The sequence below is a fragment of the Zonotrichia leucophrys genome, chromosome 1A (assembly GCF_028769735.1).
Source record: "Zonotrichia leucophrys gambelii isolate GWCS_2022_RI chromosome 1A, RI_Zleu_2.0, whole genome shotgun sequence".
Classification (NCBI taxonomy): Eukaryota; Metazoa; Chordata; class Aves; order Passeriformes; family Passerellidae; genus Zonotrichia; species Zonotrichia leucophrys.
Genome location: NC_088170.1, coordinates 39,679,825 through 39,706,835, shown reverse-complemented (window position 1 = coordinate 39,706,835; position 27,011 = coordinate 39,679,825). Strand labels below are relative to the sequence as shown.

The following is a 27,011-nucleotide window of genomic DNA, read 5'->3' as shown; positions in this document are numbered from 1 at the left end:
ACCTTCATCCCACCCACCCTTGTACAGTGCTGCTCCTCTAGCCTGCACACTCAGATGGGCCCATCCACGACTTCCCTCCAACAAGCAGTGTGCAGGAACAAGCACTCATCCAACCCCACAGCAGCACATTTGCTCTCCAGCTCTTATCCAAGCACTCACATCTGTACTTACACATCCTGCAATTACATAAACACACTCTCTCACCTGTGTTTGTGTACACTTACACACATGCACACCCCCTTAGGTACCCCTGCACACATGTGCACACCCCCAGCAGATGAGCATCAGTGCCCAGGACTGGCACCAGCCTCCCACCAGCCCTGACTCCTTGGTCTCTGATCCTCTTCAGCCAGCCCCCTACATGTACAGTCCAGGGAACAAAGTTTTGCCTACAGCTACCTTTGTGCACATGCACACGCACACATCATTTGTTCACCATTCTGGGCCAAATACTCTACCACTTCCTACAGGATAAATTGGTTCCTAGTATTGCTCCGAGTCTTTACAACCACAGCTCTGACACACTGGAGATCCCCTGACCTCTGTCTGCTTCCTGCCCCCATCCTGTACTGAGAGCTGCCTTCACCTCCTGTGCCAGCAAAACATGACTCTGTACGGAGATTGACTCAGCTCAAAGACATTTTTTATTCTCAGGAGAGCCAAATCTATAGTGCTCCCTTCCCTAAACACATAGAACAGTTTTGCCTATCTGGCCTTCCAAGTCCAAAGGCTTTTTCTTTATTTATAGTAAAGCTTAAGGAGAAGGAAAGAAATGCTGCCTCCAACTCATGTCTCATTGTCTTCTTCTCTACCCTTGTTACACCTCCCACCAGAGTGCAGAGGCACCAGGAGAACCCTGAGGAATGTGGAGTGTAGGAAAGAAATTATCGAACTTTTTCTCCCAGGTAAGTCTCGTCATCCTGCCCAGAGTCCATAAGAGCTCTGAAAAGAAAGAGGAGGTTTTGAGCAGTCAGTGGTCTCCAGCCAGACCACCACAGGCAGGAAATCTGTTCCCAATACTTTTTGAAGAACTAGAGAGGGCCAGCCATGCATGCAACTGGCTAGTATATCTTTGCTGCAGACATTTCTCTTTCCTGTTCATCTTTTAAGGCAGACCATTTCTCATGTTTATAAGTCAAGGCACTGGGTTGCCTACATGTGGTATATGCCATCTGGGGACTTCCTCAAGGTGCCACCATGAGATGGCAGCCTATGCCCTCCAAAGCTGGATCACCTAAGGGCAGATCACCACTCTAGGGCTGACCTTGTTTCTCTGTACTCCCAGTGCCCATCACCTCTTCAGCTCTCCCTAAATGCAGTCTGCTCTTTACCTGGTGTTGCCAGATGAAAAATCATTTGCTCCTGGTGGCAAATACGATGCTTATTCTTCAAAAGCCATGGCCTATGGAGCTGCACAATGTTTATTCTGTAGAAAGAAGAACTCAAAAGCAACCAGCCCAGTTATGCCAACTTTTACCAGTTCACCAGGCAGTCAGGTATGACTTTGGGGTCACCAGCCATAGGGGACCACCAAAAGACTCCCATGACAGAAGAATACATGTGTAAAGGAGAGGGAAAATACATTGATGGTTTTGGGGAAATTAATATCATATGTATGTTTATACTGGGAAAATTAATGAGCATGTATGTAAAATATAGTACATAAATGGGAGCTTTTTTGTACTCAGCATGCATGATATTTTGAAGGAGATATCCCCTCGTGCATCCAGCCAAATAAAGAATACCTGCTTCTGAATGCTACATTAGTGTTAGGGAGGTTTTATTTTTTACCAATTTCTGGTAACACTGGTACCACACACACCTCAGGTGTCTCTTCCAAGCCAAGAACAATGCCTTGCTTCTTCCACAAGATCATGGGGCCCTATTCATCTTTAAGGCTACTCTTGGACTTTATTATTCCCTTGTATCATCTCCCATTGCCTTTGGAAGTAGTGAAGGTGAAGGGGATCCCATGTCCCGATGTATCTTACCACCCCTTTCATCATAAATAGCTGACATGCAACTTGCTGCTCTTTTCGCATCCCGCAGGCTCCTCGGGGAGTGGTTTTTGCTCATTGCTTTTTCCTTCCCCACTGCTTAGAGGGTGCTCCTGCCTGCCATTTCCATTCCTGGTGATCTTGCTGATCTCACCCTCTTCCCTTTCGTCATCGATCTTCTCAGGGGGGCATGCTGGCACCTCCTGGCTCTGGACTCGGCGGGAAGGCCTGAAGATGGCCCTGCGGAAGCCCTGCTGGAAGCGGTAGGAGAGGAAGCCATAGATGATGGGGTTGGCGCAGCTGTTGGCATATGGCAGCACCACCACAAGGAAGTAGACTCCAAAGAGGGATGGCTCCTCCGGCAGCGGGCACACAACATTGATTATGTTGAGGACATAGAAGGGAAGCCAGCAAAGGACGAAGACGGCCACCACAGTCACCACCATGCGGGTCACTCTGCGCTCTGAAAGCTTGTGCTTGGAGGACAGAGCCCTCACCCGCCTGCCGGAGGAGCGAACCTTCACTACAATCAGGAGATAGCAGAGACAAATCACCAGCAGTGGTCCAAAGAAGCCCAGGGTGGCAGTGTAGACGATGAAGCCAGCTCTCCACACCGAGGCAGGCTCTGGCCACTGGATGTGGCATGTACTCATCCCTAAAGGGACATCTGAGAAGACAACCACGGGCAGCACCACTATGGAAGACAGCACCCACACAGTTACACTCACGGCCTTGGCCACCCGTGCTGTCCTCCATTTGGAGGACTTTCCGGGGTGGACCACAGCCAGGTAGCGGTCAACACTCATCACTGTCAGGCAGAAGATGCTGGTGAACTGGTTGATGGCATCCACAGCCATCACCAGGCGGCACATGAAAGAGCCAAATGGCCAGTAGGACAGGGCATTTTGTGCAGCCAGGAAGGGCAGGCCCAGCATGAAGAGCTCATCAGCCAGGGCCAGGTTCAAGATGTACACGTTGGTCACCGACTCGCTGACAGAGTGCCGTAGGACCACATAAATGACCAGGGAATTCCCAGCCAGCCCCACCACACAGACAATGAGGTAGACCACGGGGATGAGGACGCCGCTGACAACTACACCAGGGCTGACAGTGGAGGAGCTGTTGGGGATAGTGAAGCCTGCCCAGCTACTGGAGGCATTCCCTTCCTCCAACACTGCTGGCGTGGGGAGGCTAAAAGCAGAAGTGTCCATAGCAGAGGCAGGGAAGAGGGCAGGGGCAGTGTCCTTGCAGGATCAGTTAGCAATCTGGAGCTGAAGGGAAGAGAAAAAAAACATTGATACCGGGGATATGACAGCTGAACAAGCCACAGGTAAAATCATCACATTAACTATGTGTTAGGTATAGGAATGGGAAATCAAGGGGAGTTTGTGGATGCTAGCAGATGCTGGAAAATCTAGGACAATATCAAACCCATCTAGGCCTGCAAGGCACAGTGCACATGGAGGGACAAACGGGGACATGGCTCAATGTGGGCCTCTCCTCTAGCAAAAGATCCTCTGGAGAAAGAAACACAGACTAGCATAAGGACAGGGAAAGTTTTCATTTTCTGCTAATGGATCCAATACTGAGGACACGGTCACCAGGGGCTTGGTTCTCATTTATGAGTGGCAGGTGCTTTACAAGCAAAAGAGGGAAAAACATCCATTGACTAAGTGCCTTTCCAACTCTGACTTTCCTATTCTCTGAGTATTTATTCTCCTGCTTGCTGAAGCTCTTTTTGGACTGGCCAGGTTATTGTTAGCCTCACAGGAGAAGGAAAAGCACTTTCAATCCAAGCAGAGAGGCTTAGCTCAGCACCTGAGCTGAAGGGCAGTTGGTTTGTGTTATGCCAGTTTGAGAGTAAAAGAAAGATAATTTTGGCTACACCAAGAGGGATCGGTCCAGATCCCCCTTGTCTCTTTTTCTTCTGTTCTCCCTGCCACTCTCTCCCTCTCCTTCTGCACGCTGCAACACACTGCTAATGGCAGAGGCTTTGCCTGCCCCACCTGTTTGCAGCACCAAAGCAGCGTCCCAGCCTCTCTAAGCTGAAGAGCCCAGTGTGTGTCACGCGAGGGTTTGGCATGGAAACAGCACTCGGCTCACTCAGAGACAGCCTTGAGCAAACAAGCTCTCCATCCACCACCAGCTCGCTGCTGACACTGGAGAGGAGCTGCAGGGAGAGAAGGGACAGTTAAGGGATGGATGTGCCTTTTGTCAGGGCTCCATATGTGAAACACAGAGCCCAGCACATACTGTGGACCAGAGACACCCTGGAAACCTAACGCAGGGGAGATTTGTGTTTCTTTCAGGATTACTCCAGCTCTGGAAAAATTTCTGGAGGTGGGGACTGACAGGGATGTCCCTCTGAATTAGGTCCTTGGAAGGGAAGATGACTTGGTGGAAGTGAATGGGGACATTAAGGCTCACCTTTTCACATCTCAACAAATCTCTTAGGGCTCTGAAGCTTCTTCTCTATTCAAATTAAAACTGGGGATACCAAAGGAAAGAACTCCCAACCTTAACTACTTTCAGGAGGCCAGAGACACTCCAGAGAATTTTCTTGCAGATGTGATTTTCTGTAGCACCACAACTTTCTTCACAAATGTCTAATATTACAGTATTTGGAGGTTTTTTGTTTGGTTGGGTTTTTGTTACTTGTTTGTTTGTTTGTTTGTTTGTTTGTTTTGTAGATGCCATTCCAAGTTCTGGAAACCCTAGGGGAGACCTGAGCTTTAGGATTCCTTGGACACCAGACAGGCAAACCCAATAGACCCCACAGATGTATTAAATTTTACACTGAAGGAACCTCATCTGAGAGGCTCCATAAAAACACAGTTGAGCAACTATGTCTTAAGGCCATTTCTACCAGCTATTGTATAAATGTTTCCTGCTTTAGAGCATTTGAGCTTTGAAGGACTGAGATTGTTTAGATTTTTTTAAAATTTCCAGGTGCCTTGGGCTGTGACACACTGTCCTGACAGAAGCCCATCTCATGGGGTCCTACAGTCCCACACATCATGAGTGGCTGCACTGAATGAGCCGAATAGGAAGTGATTTGAAACTCTAAGTTAAAGGCTGTTTCCTCTGATATTTTTTCCAATTCTGTTCTAGTGACACAAATCACTTGTTGGAGAAAAGAGGAGGGCAATGACTTGTCTAGGGACAAAGATCCCCACAAAAGGTGGCAGAAGCCAGAACAGTATGTTCATAAAAGGATGACCTTCTGAAAGATGATCACATAGACAGGAATCTCTTTGCACTTTCCTCCTGCATGCAAAAGAGTTTAAAGAAGAACAAGGCCAAACATTTGGAGCCTTACAAATACCAAATATGGATGGAGATACTTCTGGTTGAGCTCTAAAGCATTTGGAGAAGCGTCTGGGGTCCAGACCTCAAAGCCAGCTGTTCAGAGTGTTGTTTAACAACACAGTAAATCCAGCTTCAGGGTAGCTTCGGAAGCCCTATTAAAAATGCTAAGATGTGCAACAAAAAGCATGGATTTCCTATTAACTCATTTTCCTGCTCAGGCAGCTGCAGAGGAGAAACTTGATCTTTAAGCAGGTGCAGTCTGTTGCTGCCATTCTAACTTTGTCAAGTACCATGGACCAGCTCAAATGCCATGTCACACATTTTGGCTAGTTTGGCAGGAAAAACACTGGGCACCAGTGCTCCATCTAGTCTGGGTCCACTCTGCTGGTGGCTTTGGCAGCACATGCATAGGCAGGAGTTGGTGAGGAACGCTGGCCTCAGACTGACAGTGTGCTGGCATCCTCTTGGATCGGTTCCTGATGTGCACAGCACCTGTTGCAAGAGGCTTGGGATCCTCTAACAGGTGCTACCAGGATATGCCTGGTTCATGCAGCTGGAGAGCAGGAAGAAGGCAGAGAGGTAGCAGGAGATGGGAAATTGGCACTACTTCTTTCCTTAGGTTGAAAAAGATAAGTATATATATATATATATATATATATATATATATATATATATTTCTGCATTGAATGAGAGGAGGAGGTGGATGCTGAAAGCTGAGCCTAGTCCTGGTAACAAACCATGAATAGCAGCTGGGAGGGACAACGCAGCCAAATAACCTGCACCACCTCTCTTGACCCCCTCCCCTCCTGTCCCCCCGGTTTCCCCACGGCCCTGCTCCAGCTCAGGACTCTCCCGTCTCACCTCGGGGCTGAGCTCTCTCGTAAGGACCAGGCTGGACTGGCAGAGTTGGAGGGTCGAGAGCGAGGGGTGGTCGGCAGGTTTCCTTCTCTGGAACTGCAGACTTAACTTCTGCGTGGACTCATGCCCGCGGGAGACATCCGGGAAGAGCGGCCAGAGCCGCCGGCTACTTACATGTCGTCGGGATGCACATTTTCCTCCGCTTCCCCCGGAGAATCCGTGTCATGCTTTTCCCCTTCCCCTTTCTCAAGCGCGACCGAGCAAAGCGCTCCCGTGGGGAGCGAGCCCCGCCGGGCGCTGCCGGAGGCTCGAGTCCCTGTGGCCGGGCTTGCCCATCGCCCCCGCCGTGCCCGGCGCGGGAGGGGATGCGGGTGGCGGCCCCTCAGCCCCGCGGCCCAGCGTCCGTGCCCCGCGCAGCCCCCGCCATCCGCGGGCTCGGGCAGAGGGAGCCAATGGGTGCCACGCACGGAAACACCGGCAGGAGAAGGAGGAGAAGCAGGGGATGGACGGCAGGGCAGGAGAACAAAGATGAGCGGGGGGAGATACCGGGATGGAGAATAAAAGCGGGAGAGGGAGGCGCAAGGAGATGGGCAGAGGGATGAGGGGAGCGCAGAAGAGGGGAGGATGAAGGAATGAGGAGTGCGGTAAAAGAAGCTGAGGACAGTGGGGGGAAGAGGGAGAGGAAGAAAAGAGGGATTCAGAGAGCAGCGATGTGATGGGAGAGGGGCAGGCAGAAGGGGGCGACTCGGCTCGGCTCTCCTAGGGGCACCGTGGAGACGGGCCCCTGTTCCAAAGGTCTTGCAAGGCAGGACTGGTGCTGCTCAGAGCTGCAGGCACACAGCAAATCCTTCTGTCTGGCAGGGTGCTCAGAAATCGGGCAGATGTTGAGCACACAGACCCTTCTCCCTTCTGTTCTGCCCTGTGAGCACCTCCAGATGGATGGAGATGAGGGCAGATGGGCAGATAGGGGACTGTCTCTTTCATCTCTTTCCTGTTCATTCCTTGGCTCCATATATGATCTCTCGTCTTTTGCACCTTCATTGGGAAAATGTTCCAGTTTAACAGCCCCAAGCTTTCCTACCAAATTTAATTTCTGCTGGAAGGCACAGACCCAGAAGAAATGAATCTAAGAAAGAAATTAATCTTTGTGAGAGCAGTTGTCCCATGAAGGATTTTCCATCCCATTCCCTGCACAAAGGTCTTCCCTGTCATTCTCGCCCCCTTTCCCACCCTCCAGCCAACATCAGTGACTCCTTGTACTGTGCATCACCATGTTCTTGACATTTGGCACTGCTATTGTGAGCATTTGAGCCCCTAGGGTAAATTCCAGCTTTAACAAAAGAAAGTAGTATCTCTTCCAGCACAACACCGCCAGGGTCTGGCATCCAAACCTACTTCGGCAACTTTATATGCAGCCAGTGCTGCTCAAAGGTGAGCTGATGAAGGCAGTACAGAACTTCAAAGCTGCCAGGCCTCTTTAGGCCAGAACTTGGCCACAATGCTGTCTGGAGACACAGAAGAGAGAGGAATCCTCATTGGGAAAGGAATGGCATGGGTAGCACCCAGAGGTTTTCTTTGCCATGGCAGGGCAGGTGTCTGTAGCACCATGACGAAGCCCCCAAGCTCCTTTGTTAGAAGAAACAGCCGTGAAACAGCAGAGTTCTACACAGTCCTGCTAACCTTGCATAAACACAGTCATTGCATCACAAATTCCAGGTCTCCAGATCACTCCCTGAATGCTTTAAGGTGTCCCATTCTCTGCCTCAGCTCCAGTGGGGGGCTGTGCAAACTGCTTAAATTGTGCTGGGAGGAGAGCTCAGCCTGTGCACCTCCCCAGGTAGGCAGATACATGAATTTTGTTTCATACACATCATATGCATTGCTGTGTGTTACAGGGGGTGGGGCAGACTGAAAAGGCAAAAGCCAAGGCTTCAAAACTGGAGAGAAGTAATAAACCACTGGGAATATATTGCTTTGAGTCATGCTTAGGATGCTTAAAGGAGGTTAGATACCATTTCAAGTACTTTGTGTCCCTCACCCTTTCACAGGTATATGCCCATACCAGAGGCTTCATTTTTACTCTTCTGGACTTACACTGACATAATTTGTATTACCTTTGGGTGGTGCCTGGGCAATTAATCCGGCAGCCCATGTGCAGTGCAGATATTTGTGGAACTCCCTGCCACAGGGTGCCTGCCAAGGGTTGCTCTGAACTGTATCAGTAGGAAATGTGTCACATCACTGAATTAACTGCCTCATTCAGATCTGATTGTGAATTGGAACTGCAGAAATCTCCCTGGCAGCAGGGCACTTCGGGAGCTTCCCTGTGTCTGGGTGCACCTGGCATCACCAATGCTCCTCCTCAGTGCAGGAAGCAGCCGTTGAAGCTCAGAAGTGTTGCTGCATCCAGGAGCAGTAAACTGGCTCACCTCCACAGATTCTCTGTGCCCTCCTAGGACTGCAGGATTTTGCAGTGCCAATCATCACACCCTGAGCCCTCCCCTCTCCTGCAAGTAGTGGCAGTAGCAGCCACCCTGTAACACTTCCTCTGGAGTCCCTGCAATGCATCAGGAAAGCAGGTGCTCACAGTTGCCAGATCCATGATACCGCTGGGACCACTCTCTTCAGCTTAATTTTAGTGTCTTGGAGGCAATTTGTCTGGGCTGGTGACTCATTCCTCCCTTTTAATTTTTTTCCCTGCCCTCCTCCTTCCTATTCTCACTCTGCCTGTGTCTGGCAGTGTGAGAGAGTGCCAGAGCTTAGAAGGATTAATGCAGCAATGTTTTGGTGAAAAGATGTCCCCAGCAACCTGCGGGGGCAGTCCCCAGGGAGAGGAGTCTGCGTCCAGGTGTACCTTCCCAAGGCTTGCATCCCATCCTGTGTGTGGCACAGAGGGGAATCAACTTTTCCTTTCAACGCATGGATACCGAGAAGATGAAAGGCAAAAGGAATGCGGGGGGCTCAGGTGAGAACTCAGCACCTTCGCAATCATCCTCCAGCCCTCAGGCTCCCCGTGGGGCTGCCAGAGGAGGGGCACAGCTCCAGCCCCGCCGCCCCACTGCTCACAGCTCCAGGGCTGTGTCCCCCGAGGTGCAACACATCAGGGACATGACACAAATGTACAGTCTGTTTATTAAGTCTTATTCACTACATTGTAACCTCAGGGGCCCGGAAGGAAGGGAAGGGGCAGCTGGGCAGGTGAGGCAAGAGCGGAGCCGTTCTGTGAACATCAAACCAGTGCTACAGACCCACAGCAGTCTTTCAAGCCGGCAGAAGGAAAAAGAAGGAAAAACCCCAAGATGCTGAGCTCTGGGCTGCTGGAGCCATCACTCTCCTGTGTGCTGGGCAGCTCCTGGTATCAGGATGAGACCGGGATCTATAGCCAAAAAAATGACAGACCTCATAATACCAGCTCAATTATTTTCCTGCTTTCCTTCCCTCTCCTCTGGTGATGGTGGGAGTATGAAGGGATAGGGTCCAAACTAGCAGGCTCTCATTCTTCTCTGTTATCAGGCTCTGACCAGCTTTGACTCTTGTCCTGAGGCCTCTCTCCTCCCTCTGCTGCCCTGTACTGAAGTGGAGGCAGGTCGAGACAACATGAGGAGTAAAGGACCCCTGTAGGAGAAGCTGCCACTTGCCAATGAACAACACAAAAAACCACTTGAGGTGAGCAGGACTTGGTAAGAGGAAGGGCCACTGGAAACTGCTATGAATAGTGAACAACTTTTTCTTTTTCTTTTCCTTTTTTTTTTTTTTTCTACAGGCAAAGGCTATGGCCTCATAGGTCTCAGGGCAGGTCATCCTCAGGGCAGCCTGGATGTAGTTCCCTCTGCAGCAGAAGCCAACAGACAGTTCTTCTTTGTAAGGGCACATGTGGAAAATTCTAGGCTGCCCCACATCAAGAGATGGGAACAAACTTGCCCACAGTCAAGCAGTAAGGAGGGGGAAGTTGATCCTGGGTGCATCATACCATGTTCTGTCCTTTCCCCAAGCAAGATCAGCTTCTCCCTCTCTCTCCTTGAAGGTGACCCACTCCAATAGCCTCACCAGGACACCAGAGTGGCCCCGACTGGGTTCAGGAGCAGGAAAGCACCACTGGTGTCCCTCCCAGAGATCCCTGTCAGACTTACTTGCTCAGAGGAGGCTGCATGCCCGTTTCTTTGTCCGGGTGGGCTGTGGGCACAGGACTGCTCGGATGGCCTCGTCAAACACTGTCTTGAGGCCTCGCTGCGTCAAAGCCGAGCACTCAAGGTATTTCACAGAGTCTGTCGGGAGGAAAGCAGCTGTTGCACTGCGGGGGAAGGCAGCTGAGTAGGCAGTGGGGATACCTAGGTTTCTGCTCCTTATGCTAGAAAGCACAGCACCTGGCTCCTGCCCAAGCTGAATAAACACATCACAGGTGATCAAAGACATTACACATTGTCAGGACACATTTCACTCACTCAGACAGTCTTGACTTCAGGGCAAAGCTTGCCAGCTGCACTAGACCTAGGTTTGCCTACTGGCTACCCATGTAGCCAGAGCAGAGCCATTTTGTGAGTCTGATCATGTCATCCTGGCCAGACACTCCCTCTGCTGAGCTCCTTCTTGGAAACTCCCTCAAGCTGTGTTTCTCACCCTCTCTCCCATTTCTGTGTGCCACAGATGAGAAGAGCTGGATGGTGGGGTAAGACACCCATACCTGGGATTGCATGTATAAGCCCCAGCAGTCAGAAGCAGAAACAGGAAACTACAGTTGCAGTTCTTCCTGAGAGAGGTTAAAAACCTCACTTCTGCCTCTCCGGATATGGAGGAGTGGCCTCTACCCACTGTGCAGCTGTGGCTTGCACAGAAAAAATACTGTCCCAGATAGAAGCAAGCAGAGTAAAAGGGGAGGAGAATGTGAAAGTGTGTGGTTATGTGTTTATGTGGAGGATGGTGGCCAGAGAAAGGCAGAAAATAGAGAGCTGAGGGGTTGAGCCTTCCTCAAGAAGCAGATCTCCTTCCTGAGTCTCCTGAAGTGCATTTTGTCCCATGACCCTGGATATGTCTCCTTGTGTTCCCAGAGACACCACTGTGCGATACCACCACAAAAGCCTCGCTAAATTGAGGTGAAGCCCTTTTCTTCTGCCTCTCTCCTTTCAGTAGGTCCAAGAGGACTCCCAAACACTTACCTATTTCCTTGGCCAGAGCAAGACCCTGAGGATATGTTATGGGGGACAGCTTCTTCTCCTTCAGCTTCTCAATGGTGTCCTTGTCATCGCGGAGATCCAGCTTTGTGCCCACGAGGATGATGGGGGTGCTTGGGCAGTGGTGCCGCACCTCGGGGAACCACTAGCAAGGCAGCAAAATGCCAAAGGGGTGAGAAGAGGTCGCACATATGGGCATGCACATGGGAAACAAAGAGGCACTCCTGAAAAATGTCAGCTAACAGCCTGTCCTTTCTCACATCCATTGTTGGCGCTATAGCCTGGCCCAGGCCAACTCCTGTTGCTGGGTCCTCAGGCAAAATCTCTGACAGGGAGCTCAAATTTTGTTATGCAAAAGCACCAGCTGTTCTCAGCCCTCTACCCTCCCACGCAGGGAAGAACATTAAAGTGGTAACAAGGACATACTTTTGTTCTCTGTTCACCAATCTCTTCCTTTTTTCCTCACTTCCCATTTAAAAGCTGTGGGTACCTGCCTTTATATCCTATGGACCAGTCCTGTGTGTCTGTGCTTTGACAGTCCTGGCTGAAAGATGCCACCAAAATATAAGTCTATGATCTGACAACACAAGTTGAATAGTAGCCCATTGGTAGAGTTGTCTGCCTTCTTTAAATGAATCAGAAAATGCATCTGAAGGAGGTTTCTGACTAACAGAAAAGAGGTATGACTTCTTGAACCTAGATGTCCTACTGGTAGTCCCCACCCATAATCACTGTTCTTGCAAGACCACCACCACCATCACCTCCCTCAGCCCCTGGTGGCCCTGGAGAGGGTCTCACCTTAGCACGGACGTTTTCGTAGGATGCCGGGCTGACAAGGGAGAAGCAGATCAGGAAGACATCCTGCAGGCACACAACCATGGTGCAGAGTTAGGATGGGAGCATGGGACGGCATGATGAAGCAGGAAGGAGGGAGGGGAGGGGAGGTCTGTGTGGGCAGCACCCTCCCTCTGCAGCAGAGGGTTGTGCTTGGGAAAGCTCTCTCTATAATATAAAAGTCCTGACTGCTGCTTCTTGCCTCCAGTGGAGAGAAGGATCTCTGCTCCCCTGAGTCATGGTAACCATAGCCACCATTATCAGAAGAGGCAAATGGTCAGCTCTGAGGATGGGGTTTTTGTGGTTGGCACACTCATCCTCATGGGAAACGGCCTGACAGCGTCCTGCTCATTTCTCACGGAACACCAGAGGGCTTTCAGGCCAAAGTAATTTTGCCTACAGTTGAGACAGACCTAGTTCCAGCCTAAAAAGTACAAACACAGGACTCAGAGGAGGCAATTTTAGGTTTCCAGGTAAGCAATTCTCCTGGGCATGGTAGAATTCAGACTTCCTTTAAAACCAAAGCAAACCAAAGCAAACCAAAGCAAACCAAAACCATACCAGCTCATCAAGGTTGTAACTATTTCATCCAGCTTCACCTAGCTGGAGCAGTGGTGCCAGATCCAGCCTATCCACTTCCATACTTCTATGCCATCAGAGACAAAAACCTTGGAGAAACATTCCTCCACCTATCCTTCAGATATGTCCCAGGGTGGATGCAAGCATGCTGTTGAGAAATAGACCTACTTGCACTGACTGCAGGCAAAACCATCTTATACCAGGTGTCTGATTCTTAGGTGGCTGAACCTAGCTCAAACAAATAATTTCTAATCAATTCCTAACCTTTTTGACTGCAGTGGCAACCTTCAGACTAATGTCTGATGCAGCAAGGTCTCTTTGAGCTTGCCAAAGCACTGCTTGAAACAACATTCTCCAGAGAAGGTGATCCTCAAATCCTCAAATCACTCTGTCAGTGTGGTGAAAGACTGGTGAACACAGTATCTGAGGCACCCATTTGTTCTGCTAGAGGCAGCAGATCAAACACATGCCCACAAATCATATCTTTTTAAAGGCAGAAGTCAGGAGAGTGGGGTTCACCGAAATGTGACAAGCTCCTGCCTCAGCTCTTAAATTCCATGAACCATCTTAACTTTACAAAGAGAAGGTTTTTTCCAGAGCTGTGTAAGGCATCTGCCTCACACAAAGTCAGTGTCAGCTGGGCTCAAGAGTGTCTTTGAATGTCTCGTTTTCTTGCTCAGTTACAGGAGTTTAGATAAAGGCTCCAAAATATCCTTTAGGTATCTTTCAACTTTTGGTTTCAAGGCAGCTGTATATCAACAGAGATATCCTCAGGCCAGAGAGAGGCAGTAACAACCCTGCCACTGTTCCGTGGCGCACGTTGAGTTTTGCAGTGAGGGATGGAGATGTACTGAGGGAGGAAGGGAGGAGGGGCATGGAGTGTGACCCACCGTCTGCGGGTAAGAGAGCGGCCTCAGCCTGTCATAATCCTCTTGTCCAGCAGTATCCCACAGTCCCAGATTTACAGGCTTGCTGTCAACCATCACGTTGGCAGAATAGTTATCAAATCTGAAATTCAGAGACATAGGCCATGGCTCAAACAAGAGAAGAGGGAGCCCTTCCAGTAGCGTAGGTGGGGTTCAATCACTATGTGCACCCAGGAGCAAAGGCTGGTGATTGCTCTTCTCAGCTCAGCTCAGCTGGGTGACACTGGTTTCCTGTTAACCTTCACTTCATGGAATTCCCACTCATCAACCTCCTCCCCATCATTCAGCTGTCCTGGACAGGTGCCTGGCTGCAACTACACCTTTGATACCTTGCATGCAAATTCACAAATTGCTTTCTTTTCCCATTTTTTCCCCCAATATCCTTCCCACAACTGTGCCTGCTGTAGAGCCAAGCCCCTGTTTTTCTTCTGTGTTCTAAAACCTAGTTTTATTCTTAGAAGTGAAGAAGAATCCATGTCTCTGTACTTTGCTGTGCTCCTCAGCAGCCCTGCTGGAACTGGGAACAATGTGTCCCATCACCCTTTGACAAGCAAGCTTGAAATATTTTAGAACAACTGTCAGGATTGCATGCTTAGGAGTAAAGTCTTGGTAGGAAAAAAAAAGGATAACAAAGCAACAGAGAAGTTCCTGCCCTTATCCTAGAAAATTTTACTTCCTGGTCCTTTTGGTACTTTTTTTTCCCAGATTAAGGGAAACCAGTAATAGGGAGGAACTAACACAAAGGTCTTTTGAACGTGTTCATGGCATCTGCACGTTAGAAGGGACATGATTTAGTAGAGGGCTTGGCTAGTGGTTGGACCTAATGATATCAGAGGTTTTTTCCAACCAATGCTGTGATTCTGCTCCATGCAGAACCTATGACTGCTCCAATGACAGCAAGTGCTTTGGACAGGGAAGGAAGTGGGGTCCCATGTCCATCCACCTGCCTTCTCTTGGGTCTGGCCCAGCTGTTGTAGCCTTGTGCCTGTTTGTTTTGGCCAGCAGGATTCCATCTGCTACTTGTAAACTTAGTAATCAGACAGACCTCAAGCTGGCTGGAGTCTCCCAAATATCCCATTTATACCAGGGTTTTATAAGGTTGCTTCTCGTGAAAGGTGACAGATCCAAAGTTAGAAAGACCTTCACTGGATTTCCTCTGCTTGGCATGGAGATTGTGACCCATGGAGTGCACAACAAGGGGTCACTGAGCCCCTTCACATCCTGCTTTTCATGCCTCCCACCCACTCCAGGACCTGTTTATGAATTACTCACACAGTGGGGATGTATTCTCCTGGGAAGGCATTGGTGGTATAGCTGATAAGGAGACAGGTTTTTCCCACAGCCCTGGAAGAGAAGGAAAACAATGGCAGGAATTCATGGAAGTGCAGGCAGCCTTGCTAGGCTGAGATGGAGATGGGGCAATCCTTCCATGCCTCTAACCTCTCCAGAGATCCCTGGAAACAGAAACGCATTCACAGGGCCAGACAGCGCACAACCACGGGTTAGAAACCTGGCAGGAAGAAAGACAGGGTGTCGCCCAGAAATGTTTGTTGTCTTTGAGCATGAAGGCTTGTTTTATGGTCTAGTACAGAGATGACTCTGAGATGGAAGTGGGAGCCCATTCTGCAGGGCATGCTCACAGCCAGGACAGGTGCACTGGCTTGGTATGCCATGACAAAGCTGCCGTGCAGCTCCAGCACTCGAGTACAGGCGTTCCTGCCTGCTTTTCAGCTGCTGTGGCCAGGGACTGGTAGCAACTTTTACTGACTTGCCCAGTCTTCCCCACCTGCAGTGAGCTGCAGCAACACCTGCACAGAGAGCTGTAAGGAGCCAGAAAGGTGCCTGCCCCCATGGCTGATGGAGGCTGCTGGTGATGTTTCTGAGCTGGGACCTGGTGCTTCCTCTCCCCTGAGCCTCCCCCACAGCCTTCTGCAGCAGGGTGGAGTGCAAGGCAGCAGCACAGTCCAGACTGGGTGAGAGCATTGGTGGGATAAGGAGCAATAAGGCTATCATGTGGGGAAAGGTGTTGTGGGCAAGCTGAAGCCTGTGGTGAGGGAAAGAAGTGCAGAAAAATTGGAAGAAAATAAAGCAGCCAAGACAAGTGTTGGAAAGAAAATCCTTCTCCTGCTGGGATGCTGTTTCTCAGGTTTGTGTGGCCTAGGAAAGCTTGGCCTTGTTTCAGTTACAAACACAGGAAATGGAGGTGGTGACAGCAACCTCCCCCAACTAGCACAGCCCAGAAGGAGGGAGAGGTCTTTCCTGGGCAAAGGTTGGAATTCTGCTGCTGGGGGGCATCTCACTGTACCTACCATCTCACTGTACCTGCAAAGTCCCCAGCCACAGGGCTGCAGTTCTGCCTTTTTGTGTGTCCTTGATATGCGCCCTGGTCACAAGGCACCTGCCTCTGTCACTGGACTGCAGGGCAGCTGAGGAGGAAGCTGAATTTTCGGCATGCTCTGACATTTGCTTCTTCCTCCTGCCACCCCCCTTTCTTAGATCCTCCTCTCTCAGTCCTGCTCTTTCCCCAGGTGCCTTGCTTCCTTCTTTTCATGGAGTTATGGAGGGAGGTGAAGCTCTGTCAGAAATGCCTCAGGAGATCTGTGGGCCTGCCAATGGATCAGTCAAGGACGAGGGGCAGATTCTGAACTGGTGTGGCTGAACAGAGAGCTGTGCAAAGGGTCAGTGAAGGGGAGAAGGCTACAGCACAGAGGGGAGGTTGGTGGCATCTGCAGGCTCCTGTGGTTGAAGCCAGGGCATGTTGAGAGGTCAGTGATGTGCGATGGAGAGGATATGGGAGGAGAACAGCTATGGGAGAACACGGGAGTTGAGTGATAGGAGAAGGTCCTGTGGTTGTTCGGGTTGAGCCAAGAGGGTGACAATGCTGGTTGGTATGCCAGGAGGGAGGTAAGGGGTGGTGAACCAAGAGCTCAGAGCAATGGGGGCTGTGTTGCAAGATGGTGAGAGGTGCACAGAGGTGCAGCGTGCAGAGAAGCAAAATGACAAGACAGGAGACTTTTAAGACAGGTTAAAAACAGGACTGTTACTGATAATAACAGTCTATTATTGGTAACACAGGGCGTATGGTGGGGTAAACCATGATGTGAGGGGATGCTGCCTTGAGGGAAGGCTGCAGAGCTGGTGCTGTGTATGAGGGACAAACTGGGGGCTGGGGAGGTGGGTAACAGATAAATGCCCAGTGGAGTTGTTAATCCAGCTCCAATTTAAAGCCTTCAGGGGGCTTTTCTTAGAGGTTACATTTTTTCTTTGGGGCTTTGTCTTTCCTCTTCCCTTCTCCCCGCCCCTTGCCCCAGCCCCTGAGAACATGTCTGACATGTATGTGTGCAGACATCTTCTTTCCCAGGCGAGGTCTAAAGGAGGAAGTGACTGTGGGGAGCAGCCCTGCTGCAAATGTCTCTTCATCTGCTACCTTACAGCTGTCCCAGAGAAGTCTGGCCAGCTTCTAGGTGGAAAGGAATTAAGCTATTCCATTCCAAGCACAGACTCTCCTCCTTCCCTCCCTTGCATTTACTCATCTCACAGGGCAAGAAGAAGCTCTGTCCACTGTATCCTTCCTGCCCCAGGCAGTGATGACTGCTTAACTCATTGACAGCTTGGGTCAGGCCATTTCCAGGCATCAGGGGACACGGGCAGAGAAGCCACCATGTTGTGAAGGCAAGGATTTGTTAGCTCCCACTCCCAAAGTGGCCTATATGTGTGTCTGTCCCAGCGGAAAGACCTTCTTCTCCTTGTGCCCACAGAGGGCCCTTGCCAGCCGTCTCCAGCATGCCCCAGTACAGGCCTAACCTGCTGAGAAAAGCTGAATATGGAGATCCTGAGACATCTTGCCAGGACCAGAGTGCCATGCCCTCTCCCAGTCATTCCCAGTGAGCACACGGCTTTTGAGGAGCCATTCACCTGCAGGAGAGCAATTGCACCTAATGGGTTTTAAATCTTAATGGGTTTTAAATCTACCTCCTGCCTCCAAGTTGAATCTGGCAGGAGCACCATCACCTCCTGTGCATGGGACAGACCTGCTGCACTTCCCATGGATGCAGATGGAAATGCAGACACACGATCAGCATTCCGTGCAGATGCCCTGTGAAATGCCCTCTTCCACGCTCTCCCAGAGGAATGTGCCTTGCTCTGCCGAGGGAGGAAGGGCACGTCTGCAGTAGCAGCAAGGCAGCGGGAGGTCAGAAGCCAAGCGGGGCAGTTTCACCAACATCCCCCTCTCTCCGTGCCCGGTCAGAGGCTGTCCCGCCCCGCTCCCCCGCAAACCCCGGGTACGTACCCGTCTCCCACCACCACACACTTGATGGCTTGCATGGCTCCGGACCCGTGGCGAGGACGGTGCCCGAGGCAAAGGGAAGTCAGGCCAAGGCAAACAGCAGGGAGGGATGGGCAAATGTGGGTATCAACAGCAGGTTGCAAGGAGGGAGGAAGTGGAAGAGGGAACTTCTCTCGGCGATCACCCTCGGGTCCCTCCGCCCCTCACCGCAGCCGCAGCGCTGTGGCAGAGGCCGCTGGCTGAAGGCGGAGCCGCTCTGACTCCTTGGTTGGGATGACAATTGCTGTAATATTTCTCGTTCTCCCTGCCTGTCTCACCCACTCCCTTCCCACCTCATCCCAATGAACAGCGGGGGACACCAAACTGCTTTTCCAGGGCAGCTGGACAAGGGTTGGAAGCGGGGTGAGAACGTGGAAAGGTGGGGTTTCTCCCGCCTCCGTTATCCGCCAAGCTTTGGAGGAGGTGTTAGGGAAGGGAATCTGAAGTAGGAGTACTAGGGTGATGAGGGGTAATGAAGGTTTTTCAGGTCTTCCCAATGCCCCCAAGTGTCAAGGGTGGAACATCACAAGGAACAACAGTCTGCGGAGGCTGAACAAGGAAGTCGTGCAGCCTCTAGAAGGCAGCTGCGACCCAATGGCCGCTCTGTTCCTCCTCTACTGTGGGGATAAGCTATTGCTGCACTTACTTACCTGCCCAGACTACTAGTAAATCCTTCTCTCCCTCAAGGTGAACAACCCCAACTCTCAGGCAGTCCTCATTGTCCTCAGAAAATAAAAGATTTTTATAGCTAAGCATCAAGAAGAAGACAGCAATCACCCTAAGAAAGAAGAGACAAGAGCAGAATGATCCCAGGAAGCTCTACTCCTTTCTTTATTGAAATGAGGATTTGCCTCCTCTTCCTTCTTTCTCCTCCTATGCAGCATTAAGCCTTGAAAAGAGTGTATGTGTGCACATCTGTGTGCTCCAGCCTGACCTTGTGAGTAGATGGGTTTTATAGAAGATGGGATATTCTGGCAGGAAATTAATTAAGAATTTGGAGGTCAATCAGAGCAAGAACAGTGGTTTTGCAGCTGGGATGTTCCTGAAGGAAGGAAGGAACTCTGAGTGAAGTGTTTCTCCAGAGGCTGATGACCTTTGTGCTGCTGCAGCCACAGGAGGCTGTTGTGAGTGACCTGTTCTGGAGAAAAGCGCTCCCAGCTGTCTCCCAGCCCTGGCTGCAGCCCAGAAACCTTCAGCCATGGAATGGTTCCAAGCCTTCCTGCTCTTTCAGAAGCACAAAGTGACCAGCTGTACGAGGTGTTCCCTCTGTGGGTGGTAGGGAAAGGGAGGAAGGAAACCCACTGACACCTCTGAAGGTGATGAGAGCAGGGATGGGACACAGGAATCCAGGTCAGAGAAGGACAAAGGGAAAGAGGGACAAAGGCTTTTACAGAGGGGAGCTGGAAAGGACAGGCAGGGACAGAATATATGAATTCAGTTAGAAGGCAGGTGTATCAGGCTCTAGGGAATGCTACTGTGGAAAGACAAAAACCATTCTAGGACCTGGTGGCAGGGATGAACAAGGACCACTGACCTGCTGAATGAACACCTGAACAGCAGTGTTTGCTTTTGTCCTGGTAGAGTGGCATATGGGCTTGTGGGACTGGCAGTGTGGAAGGGATCAGTGAAGGCCACTTTAATTGGTCAGGGAAGAGGGGTTGTTGTGGAGAACCCACACAGAGGTGGGCCCCATGTCAAAGACACTGTAAAGATGCATGTCAAGCACTGAGCTATGAAGTCCTGTCAAGAGCCCATTTCTGGGCAAATTCCTTTTGCAAGATAATTCCCTGCAACTGCAATGAACAGTCAGTTCTTGTCCAGTCAGAAGTCTGTGCTGTGAATCTATAAACATCCTTCCTCCACCAGTGTCTCTGTAGAGGGACAACAGGGATCTACATAAAAGCTTTCAGGATGTTTCTTTCCATCACATTTAAATGGGATTATTTAATAATGGGATATTACATTCAAACAACACATACAGTAATCACTCTAAGAACAACTGGCACCTGCTGCATTAGTACCTTTCAATTGTACATGCTGCAGGAAAAGGAAGGAACCTGCAGGAAACAGGCTCATAACCCCAGACTGAGCATATACAGATGTGTTACTGCTGCTCTGGTGTTCTCTCACACCACCAAGAGGTGCTCTTGACATGAGTTCCCTTCTGCATGTGCAGCAGGGCACACATCTGGGGTTTCTTGTTCCCTCTGCTGAGTCTGAGGGAGATGCTAATGGGAATTAATTGCTCAGTGAGACACTTTTGTTCTAGGAGGCTTTCAGGGTCCTGAGCTGGGTCACCTCAGAGCGACGTGGATGTGCTGGGTTTGCATGGCACCCACGTGAGACTGCAGAGCAGGGATGAAATACATGATGCTGCTTTTCCCCAGCAAGGATACAAAGCAGTGAGGACCAGCTATCTCTCCCCTTCTGGGGTGTTCTGCCCCCTCAAGGATGATGGAATAAAAGTAAGGGGGCTCTTTCAGAAATGATGCTTGCACATCCCAGCCCTGTACAGGAGGGCAGGAGCTGAGCAGGAGGCTTGTCCTTCAGCACAGACAGAATAGCAGGGAGGATTCTTTCATGGAGGCAGCACAATGCTCATTACTTTGCATACGCAGGACATGGTCACAGCATGTCTTCTCATCACCCTGGATATTTTTTGATGTGACCTCTCTCTCAGGCAGTCCTGAGTGGCCATGAGAATTTTTCTCTGTGTATTGGGTGCTCACCAGGGTAAACATTAATTTGCTTCAGCCTGCCTGGGCTGCAAACTGTCCCCACTTCCTATATTCCCCTTTTGCACCTTCCCACTTCCCCTTTGACACAGCTTCATATCATCTGGCTCCTGCTTTTAGTTCTTGCTTTGCTGCTTCTCTTTTCCAAAATTCCCACTCCTCCCCATTGCTGTTTCCCCTCCCCCATCACTGCTGTGGTTTCTCAGACTGCCACAGTTGCTTGAAAAGCCTGCCCTGACTTAAGGGCTTAGATCATAACTGAAGTGGGCAATGATGTTCTGCAGTCCCTCTAGAGAGGCTGTGGAGTTGTTTCATGCAGAGTCTCTTTCCTGATGGGGCCCTCCTCTCCAGCCTAAATTTGTTCTATAAAACAAAAGCTTAGAAAAAAAATGAAGTTTCAAATCCAGCCTCACTGAAGACAAGCTACCAACATTTGTATGCATCATAGGCAACTCAGCTTGCAAAAGGTGCTTGCTTATTCTTGTGCCTGTCTTACTCATGGGCTGTTCTGGAGACCAGCCCTGCTGCAATCAGGGGCAGATGGCCTTGTATTGGGGAGGTTTCTCTGTTTTCTGAGTGTGGGTGCTCTCAGCCTTTCCACTTTGGGCCAAAACAGCAGTTCTGCTGCCATCTTCCTACCTGGAGCACTGAAAGAGGTTCACCTCCTCCACCTCCTCCTCCTCATCTTTTCCCTTGTGGATCTGGGTAAGCAGAAGAGCATGGCACAAACCTTTGGGCTTCATGTTCTTTGTGATGGTCGTTTCATACTTGTACTCCGCTCAGTCAAGAAATTGTTCAGACACTTAATCATACCACGGGTTTGTGGCTTGACCTTATCTGGTTCTCTGTACTTCTGGATGTCCCAGTGATGCTGATGTGGGTTTTCATTCTCAGGGACATTTTACTATCAGCCAGTGACAGCCCCCATCTTGCTGATGATACCAGTATGCCACTTTAATATCAATAAATACAGATCAATATCTGACTGTGCATTCTTTCCCACAAGGTGCTTAGACAGCTGAACAACATTTTTTACCTTCCTGTTGTAGAAGGAAGGCAACAGGGACTAAAGATTATATGTGTAAATTCAAACTTGAGTGTCAGCTGCCTGACTTGATTCCCCTCCCTGCTAGCACTCTCTGTATGTTATCAGATATTAGATACACTGTGTTTCATAAATACAGATCTTTACTCGTAAGAGATGATGTCTTCTAGGAAGGCTGCACCAGGGAAGTGAAAAGAGCTGTTGAGAGTACTAAGAAAATCTATAGCTACTCTGTTTTACAAGACTCATATTTCCTGAACCACCAAAGTAAAATCTTGTGCTTCCCTTCCACCATTTTATTTCAAAGACATAAAGCTTCAATTTTGCTGCACTTTCAAGTCTAACAAAAAAAAAAAAAAAAATCCCTCTGGCTCTTCATTCAAGTTTATCAGACTCTAAGTGACCCTTCTGTAATCTTTATAAGAGGGTTTCTTCTTGCCTATGGTCTTTTATAATCACCATCTTTCTACCTTTAAAATATACTTCAGTCCCTAAGCCCAAACTGAATGGCAGCCTAAGCCTCCTGAAGGGGCTATTGAATTTGAACAGACCTGTACATTGTTGCTCTGTGGAGATTTGTGGGAATACAGCTGATATGCTCAGCACAGAGAAATACATGGCACTTTGCCCCGCCTTTATGCCCTTGAAAGCAGTAGGAAATATTTATATGTCCTTTTTATTTACACAATTATTTTAAGCCTCTACCAAGGAGCAGCAAAGTGCATGCACATCCTTAATTTGATATTTTCCGTCATGACCACCAGAACAACAGATATTTCTAGCTCAAATTTAAGTTTTTGTGTGCAGTCAGGGAGCATGTGGGGAGAAAAACTGGTCCCTGGCACAGGAGGCACAGGGAGTAATGGTCTTCTGAGAGTCTGTATCTGCCAGTTGATGAGTAGAGCTGGCCACGCTGATGAGTTGATACATGGCCTGGCTGGACCCCCCTTGCTACACTGCCCCTGTGACAACACACCCACATGCTTTTGACCCATTCCTGAGCAACTCTGACACACCATACAGCATTTGAACCTCATTTTCCCTAGGATACATCTGATCCTATATCCTTCCTTCCTTCCTTCCTTCCTTCCTTCCTTCCTTCCTTCCTTCCTTCCTTCCTTCCTTCCTTCCTTCCTTCCTTCCTTCCTTCCTTCCTTCCTTCCTTCCTTCTCCCTTCCTTCCTTCCTTCCTTCCTTCCTTCCTTCCTTCCTTCCTTCCTTCCTTCCTTCCTTCCTTCCTTCCTTCCTTCCTTCCTTCCTTCCTTCCTTCCTTCCTTCCTTCCTTCCTTCCTTCCTTCCTTCCTTCCTTCCTTCCTTCCTTCCTTCCTTCCTTCCTTCCTCCCTCTCTCTGTCACTGTGTTTTGTGTCTTCCTTTGGGTGTTGTCCCCTGACCTTTTTTACTTGAAACAATGAAAGTTCTGTTTTGTAGTCCATTCATGGTCTTCTCGTGCCATGCCCACAGAACATGTGACACCTTGAGGGCATTTTCTGACACACTGCTGGCTGGGGTAACGTTGGTACCCATCTGAGTTGACTACAGATCTGTATTGCCTGGCTGGGATGCTCCAGTAGGCTGACTTCTCAATGGTTCTAGGTTTCCTCAAGAGAGGAACTGGTTGTATTGCTCCAGGGTAAGCCTAGAACTGAAGCAGTTTGCCCACCATGAGAATTAGTGGAGGACTAGGACCACGACAGGGAGGCATGCCTTCCCTGAACTTCAGACAGAATGAGAGATGCTCTAGGGTCAGTTTATTTACATGATTTTGTCTGTTGTGTACCCTCATGAGAAAGCATCTCACAGGTGCTTTGCTTTCACATGACATAGACTCATGCAGTTTTTTTATCAGTGCATTCCCCATTCAGACTCCTCTGGCTGAAATAACTGAAAGCATTTAATGTCCATCAAATATTACAAGCAAGGCTACCAGACCCAGAGGAATGCATGTGGTGGAGGTGATCACTGAACTGAAGTAGGAGCAAAGTCTCCAAACAGGGCATTCAGGCATTTCAACAGACAAGTGGTAAAAGCTTTGAGAAAGAAACATCAAGGAGCTAAAAGATGAAGGAAGCCTGGAGGAGAGACACAGGGCCAGGCTTTGTACTCTGCTGGAGTGGCTGGAAGTACTTCTGTAGTGCACAGAGGGATCCATTCTGGTGTTTGCAGGTCTTTGTGGTTTGACCTGCTCTCACACGTGTGTAAGAGCCCTGATCAAGCTGCCTGTATGTGGCTCCTGCCTTTGCGGCAGGCAAGATCATGTAGGCACACAGCTCGTGGTGATTGGGAGTGGGGCTGTGGCCAAGCCTTATTGGAATTCAGGACATCTCTCTGGCTGTCCTGGACTGCCAGGACCCCTGCCAGGGTGCTCAGAGACCTTGGCACAGAGCCCAAAACACCTGTGGGTTTGATTATGACTCATGGAGCAAATTACCAACCTTATATGAAGATCTGCAAGCCACGACAGTTTAAGTAGAATGATAGTGAATTTATCACAGGGTGAAAAATAGATTTTTTTGGGTTTTTAAAAGGGGGGTTCAGGGGACAAGATGGAGGAATCTGGGCATGTCCAGCCTTTCTCCTTCTTCTTGGCCCTCATCTTCTGCTGTGATGTTGGCACTTTTAGATTGGTTTAGAGTAGAAGCTCACTGTCTAACATAGGTCATAGGTATTGGAAAGTAATTGTAAATATTGTATATGTAGTTTTTAGTATAAAAAGATAACACTGCCCCGGGGACAGGGAGAGTGCCTCTGACTGTCTTGCTGAGTGGACCTTGGCAGGTCAGGAGAAATCATTTTATAGATAAGATACAATAAACAACCCTGAGACGGAGAACTGAAGAGTTCTGACTCCTTCTTTGACCACCAGGCTGGGAAAAGAGACTTTCTAACATATCTGGGGGTCACTCTGACCAGCTAGAGATCCCAAGAAAGCCTCCTCCCCAATGGGTGCAGCTGTGAGGAGCAGGTGAGCTGCACTGGCAGCAATGAGCCATGCAGCGCCCAGGGGCACTGACCCATCACCAAAGGGAGCAGAGGGCACACAGGTGCAGTGCATGGACATGAGGGGTATGAAGGGTTGGGCTAAAGAACAACAGGAGCAGATGCTTGCAGCCATCTGGAGTGAGCTGGTGTTAATCTGTGTGGGCTGAAGCAGTCTGAAATTGTGTGGTGTTGCTCTGTATATCATGGCCATCTCAGCTGTGATGTATGCTGTGACAAGATCACATCTTTCTAGTGAGTGCTTCAGGCTGGCATGTCTGCTTGATGCCAGCTGCAGTACTGCTGAAACTCTCTTTTTGTAGAAAAGGGTGATGGAAGGAAGGACTGGAGGTCGTACACTAGAAGCAGCTCCAGTGAAAAAACTGGGGGCTCTGGGCCAGATTGTGGGGTAGTGAATTCTCCTCTCATGCAGCCCACAGTCTCAAGACAGAAATTTAGTTTGCCAGGAGTAGGGTATTGACAATTTGTGACCCAAGTGACAAAGCCTCTAATAGCTTTTAGGTGTGGCCATTTTGTGTAATGAAGATCTGGGTGAAGACATGGGTGTAACAGCTGGAAATGACTTTGCATTCATGTAGCGCACTCCCTTCCTCTTTTTTTCACTCCCAAGTTTCTAACTGCCTCTTAGTAAATATTTTTAAACTGGCTGTAGAAAGCGAGTCCTAAATGCACACCACCAGCTCTTCCTAAGGATCACAGGTTGTGGCCTGACCTATAGCTGCCTGTGTAAATTAATTCTGGATTTCTGCCACTGCTTGACATGCATAAGCTGGGGATATCTCCCACTCTTCACTGGAGGTTTATTCAAAAGCAGGACTGAACTTTCAGCATAACCACAGCTTAGAGCAAGACACTGGGAGGAAGGGAGGACAATCTGTGTCTTTCTTTCTGAGGCTGAATGGCCCCAGAGCAAGGGACCAAATCGGGAGATAATTCTGTAAAGTTTTGGGCTATTTCCCTACACCAAATTTTATCTCAGTATGAAAATTCTTCCTTTCAGGAAAGGGAATGAAATCTTGTGAATTCAATGAGGATCAATTGGGCAAGCTTCAGTCCCTATTCCTGCACTTCAGGTCATCCCATTGGCTTTTCTTATTTTCACATGCTATCAGGTTTGTTTGGGTTTGGGTTTGTTTAAATTTTCAATTTTTCTGTTTCTCTACTGTTTCTTTGTTATAAATTTTTCAAAATTTCTTATTTCATTCCTTTGCCCTTCAAGAAAGGGAATAAAATAAGAAATTTAAATGAGGATCAATTGGGCAAGTTTCAGTCTGTATTCCTGCACTTCTGGTCATCCCATTGGCTTTTCTTGTTTTCACATCCTATCAGCTTTTTGTTGTTGTTGTTTTTTCTTGGGTTTTTTTAATTTCAATTTTTCTGTTTCAATTCTGTCTCTCTGTTAACCTTTCTTTCCTGATTTTAGGGATTTCAAAGGGAATCATTTTGGCATGTTTTGTTCTATTTCCCTACACCCAATTTCATCTCAGTACCATTGGTTCTAGTCATCCCATTTCAAATTTTCTGGATTTTCCAGTTTCATTTGGGTGAATTTTCTGGTATTTTCAATTTCATTTTTGATTGACCGTATCTCCTTTTGGGAGTGTTTGTTCAAGTCTGACCTCCGATTTCAAGATTTGCTTCCCTTTCCTGAAAGGAAGATCTCATTTAGGAAAGGGAATGAAATCATGCAATTTAAATGAGGATCAATTGGGTAGGCTTTGGTCTGTATTCCTGCACCTCAGGTCATCCCATTGGCTTTTCTGGTTTTCACATCCTATTTGGGGTAGTTTTTTTCTGTTTTCTTTTGTTTTGTTTTTCTATTTCGATTCTTCTGTTTCTCTTCTTTCCCTTTTTCTCCTCTGTCTCTTTGTTTACCTTTCTTGCCTGATTTTAGGGATTTCAAATGTGCCATAATTTTGGCACGTTTAGTCTATTTCCCTACACCTTATTTCGTGTCAGTACCATTGGTTGTAGCCACTCCATTTCAAATTTTTTGGATTTTTCAATATCATTTTTGATTGACAGTATCTCCTTTCTGGAGTGTTTGTTCAGCTCTGTCCTCCAATTTCAATATTTCATTCCTGTTCCTGAATGGCTGCGAATTCCAGCTCTCTCACCATCAGGAATATTGCTAAACCTGAGAGAGGACTGCATTTCTTCTTAGTTCTCTCTACCCTTGCTTACAAGGTTTCACATGAAAAACACTTTGTTGTGGGGGAGAAAGGAGGAAGACTTT

General features: G+C 48.9%; 2 protein-coding genes across 4 annotated transcripts; both read right to left on the bottom strand.

Moving 5' to 3' along the window:
* Window positions 1-1,405: 1,405 nt before the first annotated feature.
* SSTR3 (somatostatin receptor 3) lies at window positions 1,406-6,930 on the bottom strand. Of its 3 annotated transcripts, none has more exons than XM_064702452.1 (2): window positions 6,339-6,930; window positions 1,406-3,268 (listed from the first exon to the last, which is right to left on the bottom strand). In XM_064702452.1, exon 2 carries the CDS (start codon window positions 3,206-3,208, stop codon window positions 2,003-2,005), a length of 1,206 nt encoding a protein of 401 aa, XP_064558522.1. In that variant the 5' UTR covers window positions 3,209-3,268; window positions 6,339-6,930; the 3' UTR covers window positions 1,406-2,002. The 3 variants fall into 3 exon arrangements, with proteins under 3 accessions (XP_064558522.1, XP_064558521.1, XP_064558523.1); XM_064702451.1 differs by having other exon boundaries at window positions 6,168-6,929; XM_064702453.1 differs by lacking the exon at window positions 6,339-6,930 and adding an exon at window positions 4,004-4,196.
* A 2,347-nt stretch (window positions 6,931-9,277) lies between these two features.
* RAC2 (Rac family small GTPase 2) lies at window positions 9,278-18,131 on the bottom strand. Its single transcript, XM_064732220.1, has 7 exons — window positions 17,963-18,131; window positions 14,944-15,015; window positions 13,636-13,753; window positions 12,131-12,193; window positions 11,318-11,477; window positions 10,295-10,429; window positions 9,278-9,540 (listed from the first exon to the last, which is right to left on the bottom strand). The coding sequence occupies exons 1-6, from the start codon at window positions 17,995-17,997 to the stop codon at window positions 10,299-10,301; spliced, it is 579 nt and encodes a 192-aa protein (XP_064588290.1). The 5' UTR covers window positions 17,998-18,131; the 3' UTR covers window positions 9,278-9,540; window positions 10,295-10,298.
* Between the last annotated feature and the right edge of the window lie 8,880 nt (window positions 18,132-27,011).

Bases quoted from the DNA above. Each gene is read 5' to 3' on its own strand.
- RAC2 (XM_064732220.1), bottom strand. From the start codon at position 17,997: ATGCAAGCCATCAAGTGTGTGGTGGTGGGAGACGG. The intron at 11,478-12,130 runs GTGAGACCCTCT...CTGCCTTGCTAG, and splicing joins ACGAAAACGTCCGTGCTAAG to TGGTTCCCCGAGGTGCGGCA. The intron at 10,430-11,317 runs GTAAGTGTTTGG...TCCTCCCGACAG, and splicing joins TGCTCTGGCCAAGGAAATAG to ACTCTGTGAAATACCTTGAG.
- SSTR3 (XM_064702452.1), bottom strand. From the start codon at position 3,208: ATGGACACTTCTGCTTTTAGCCTCCCCACGCCAGCAGTGTTGGAGGAA.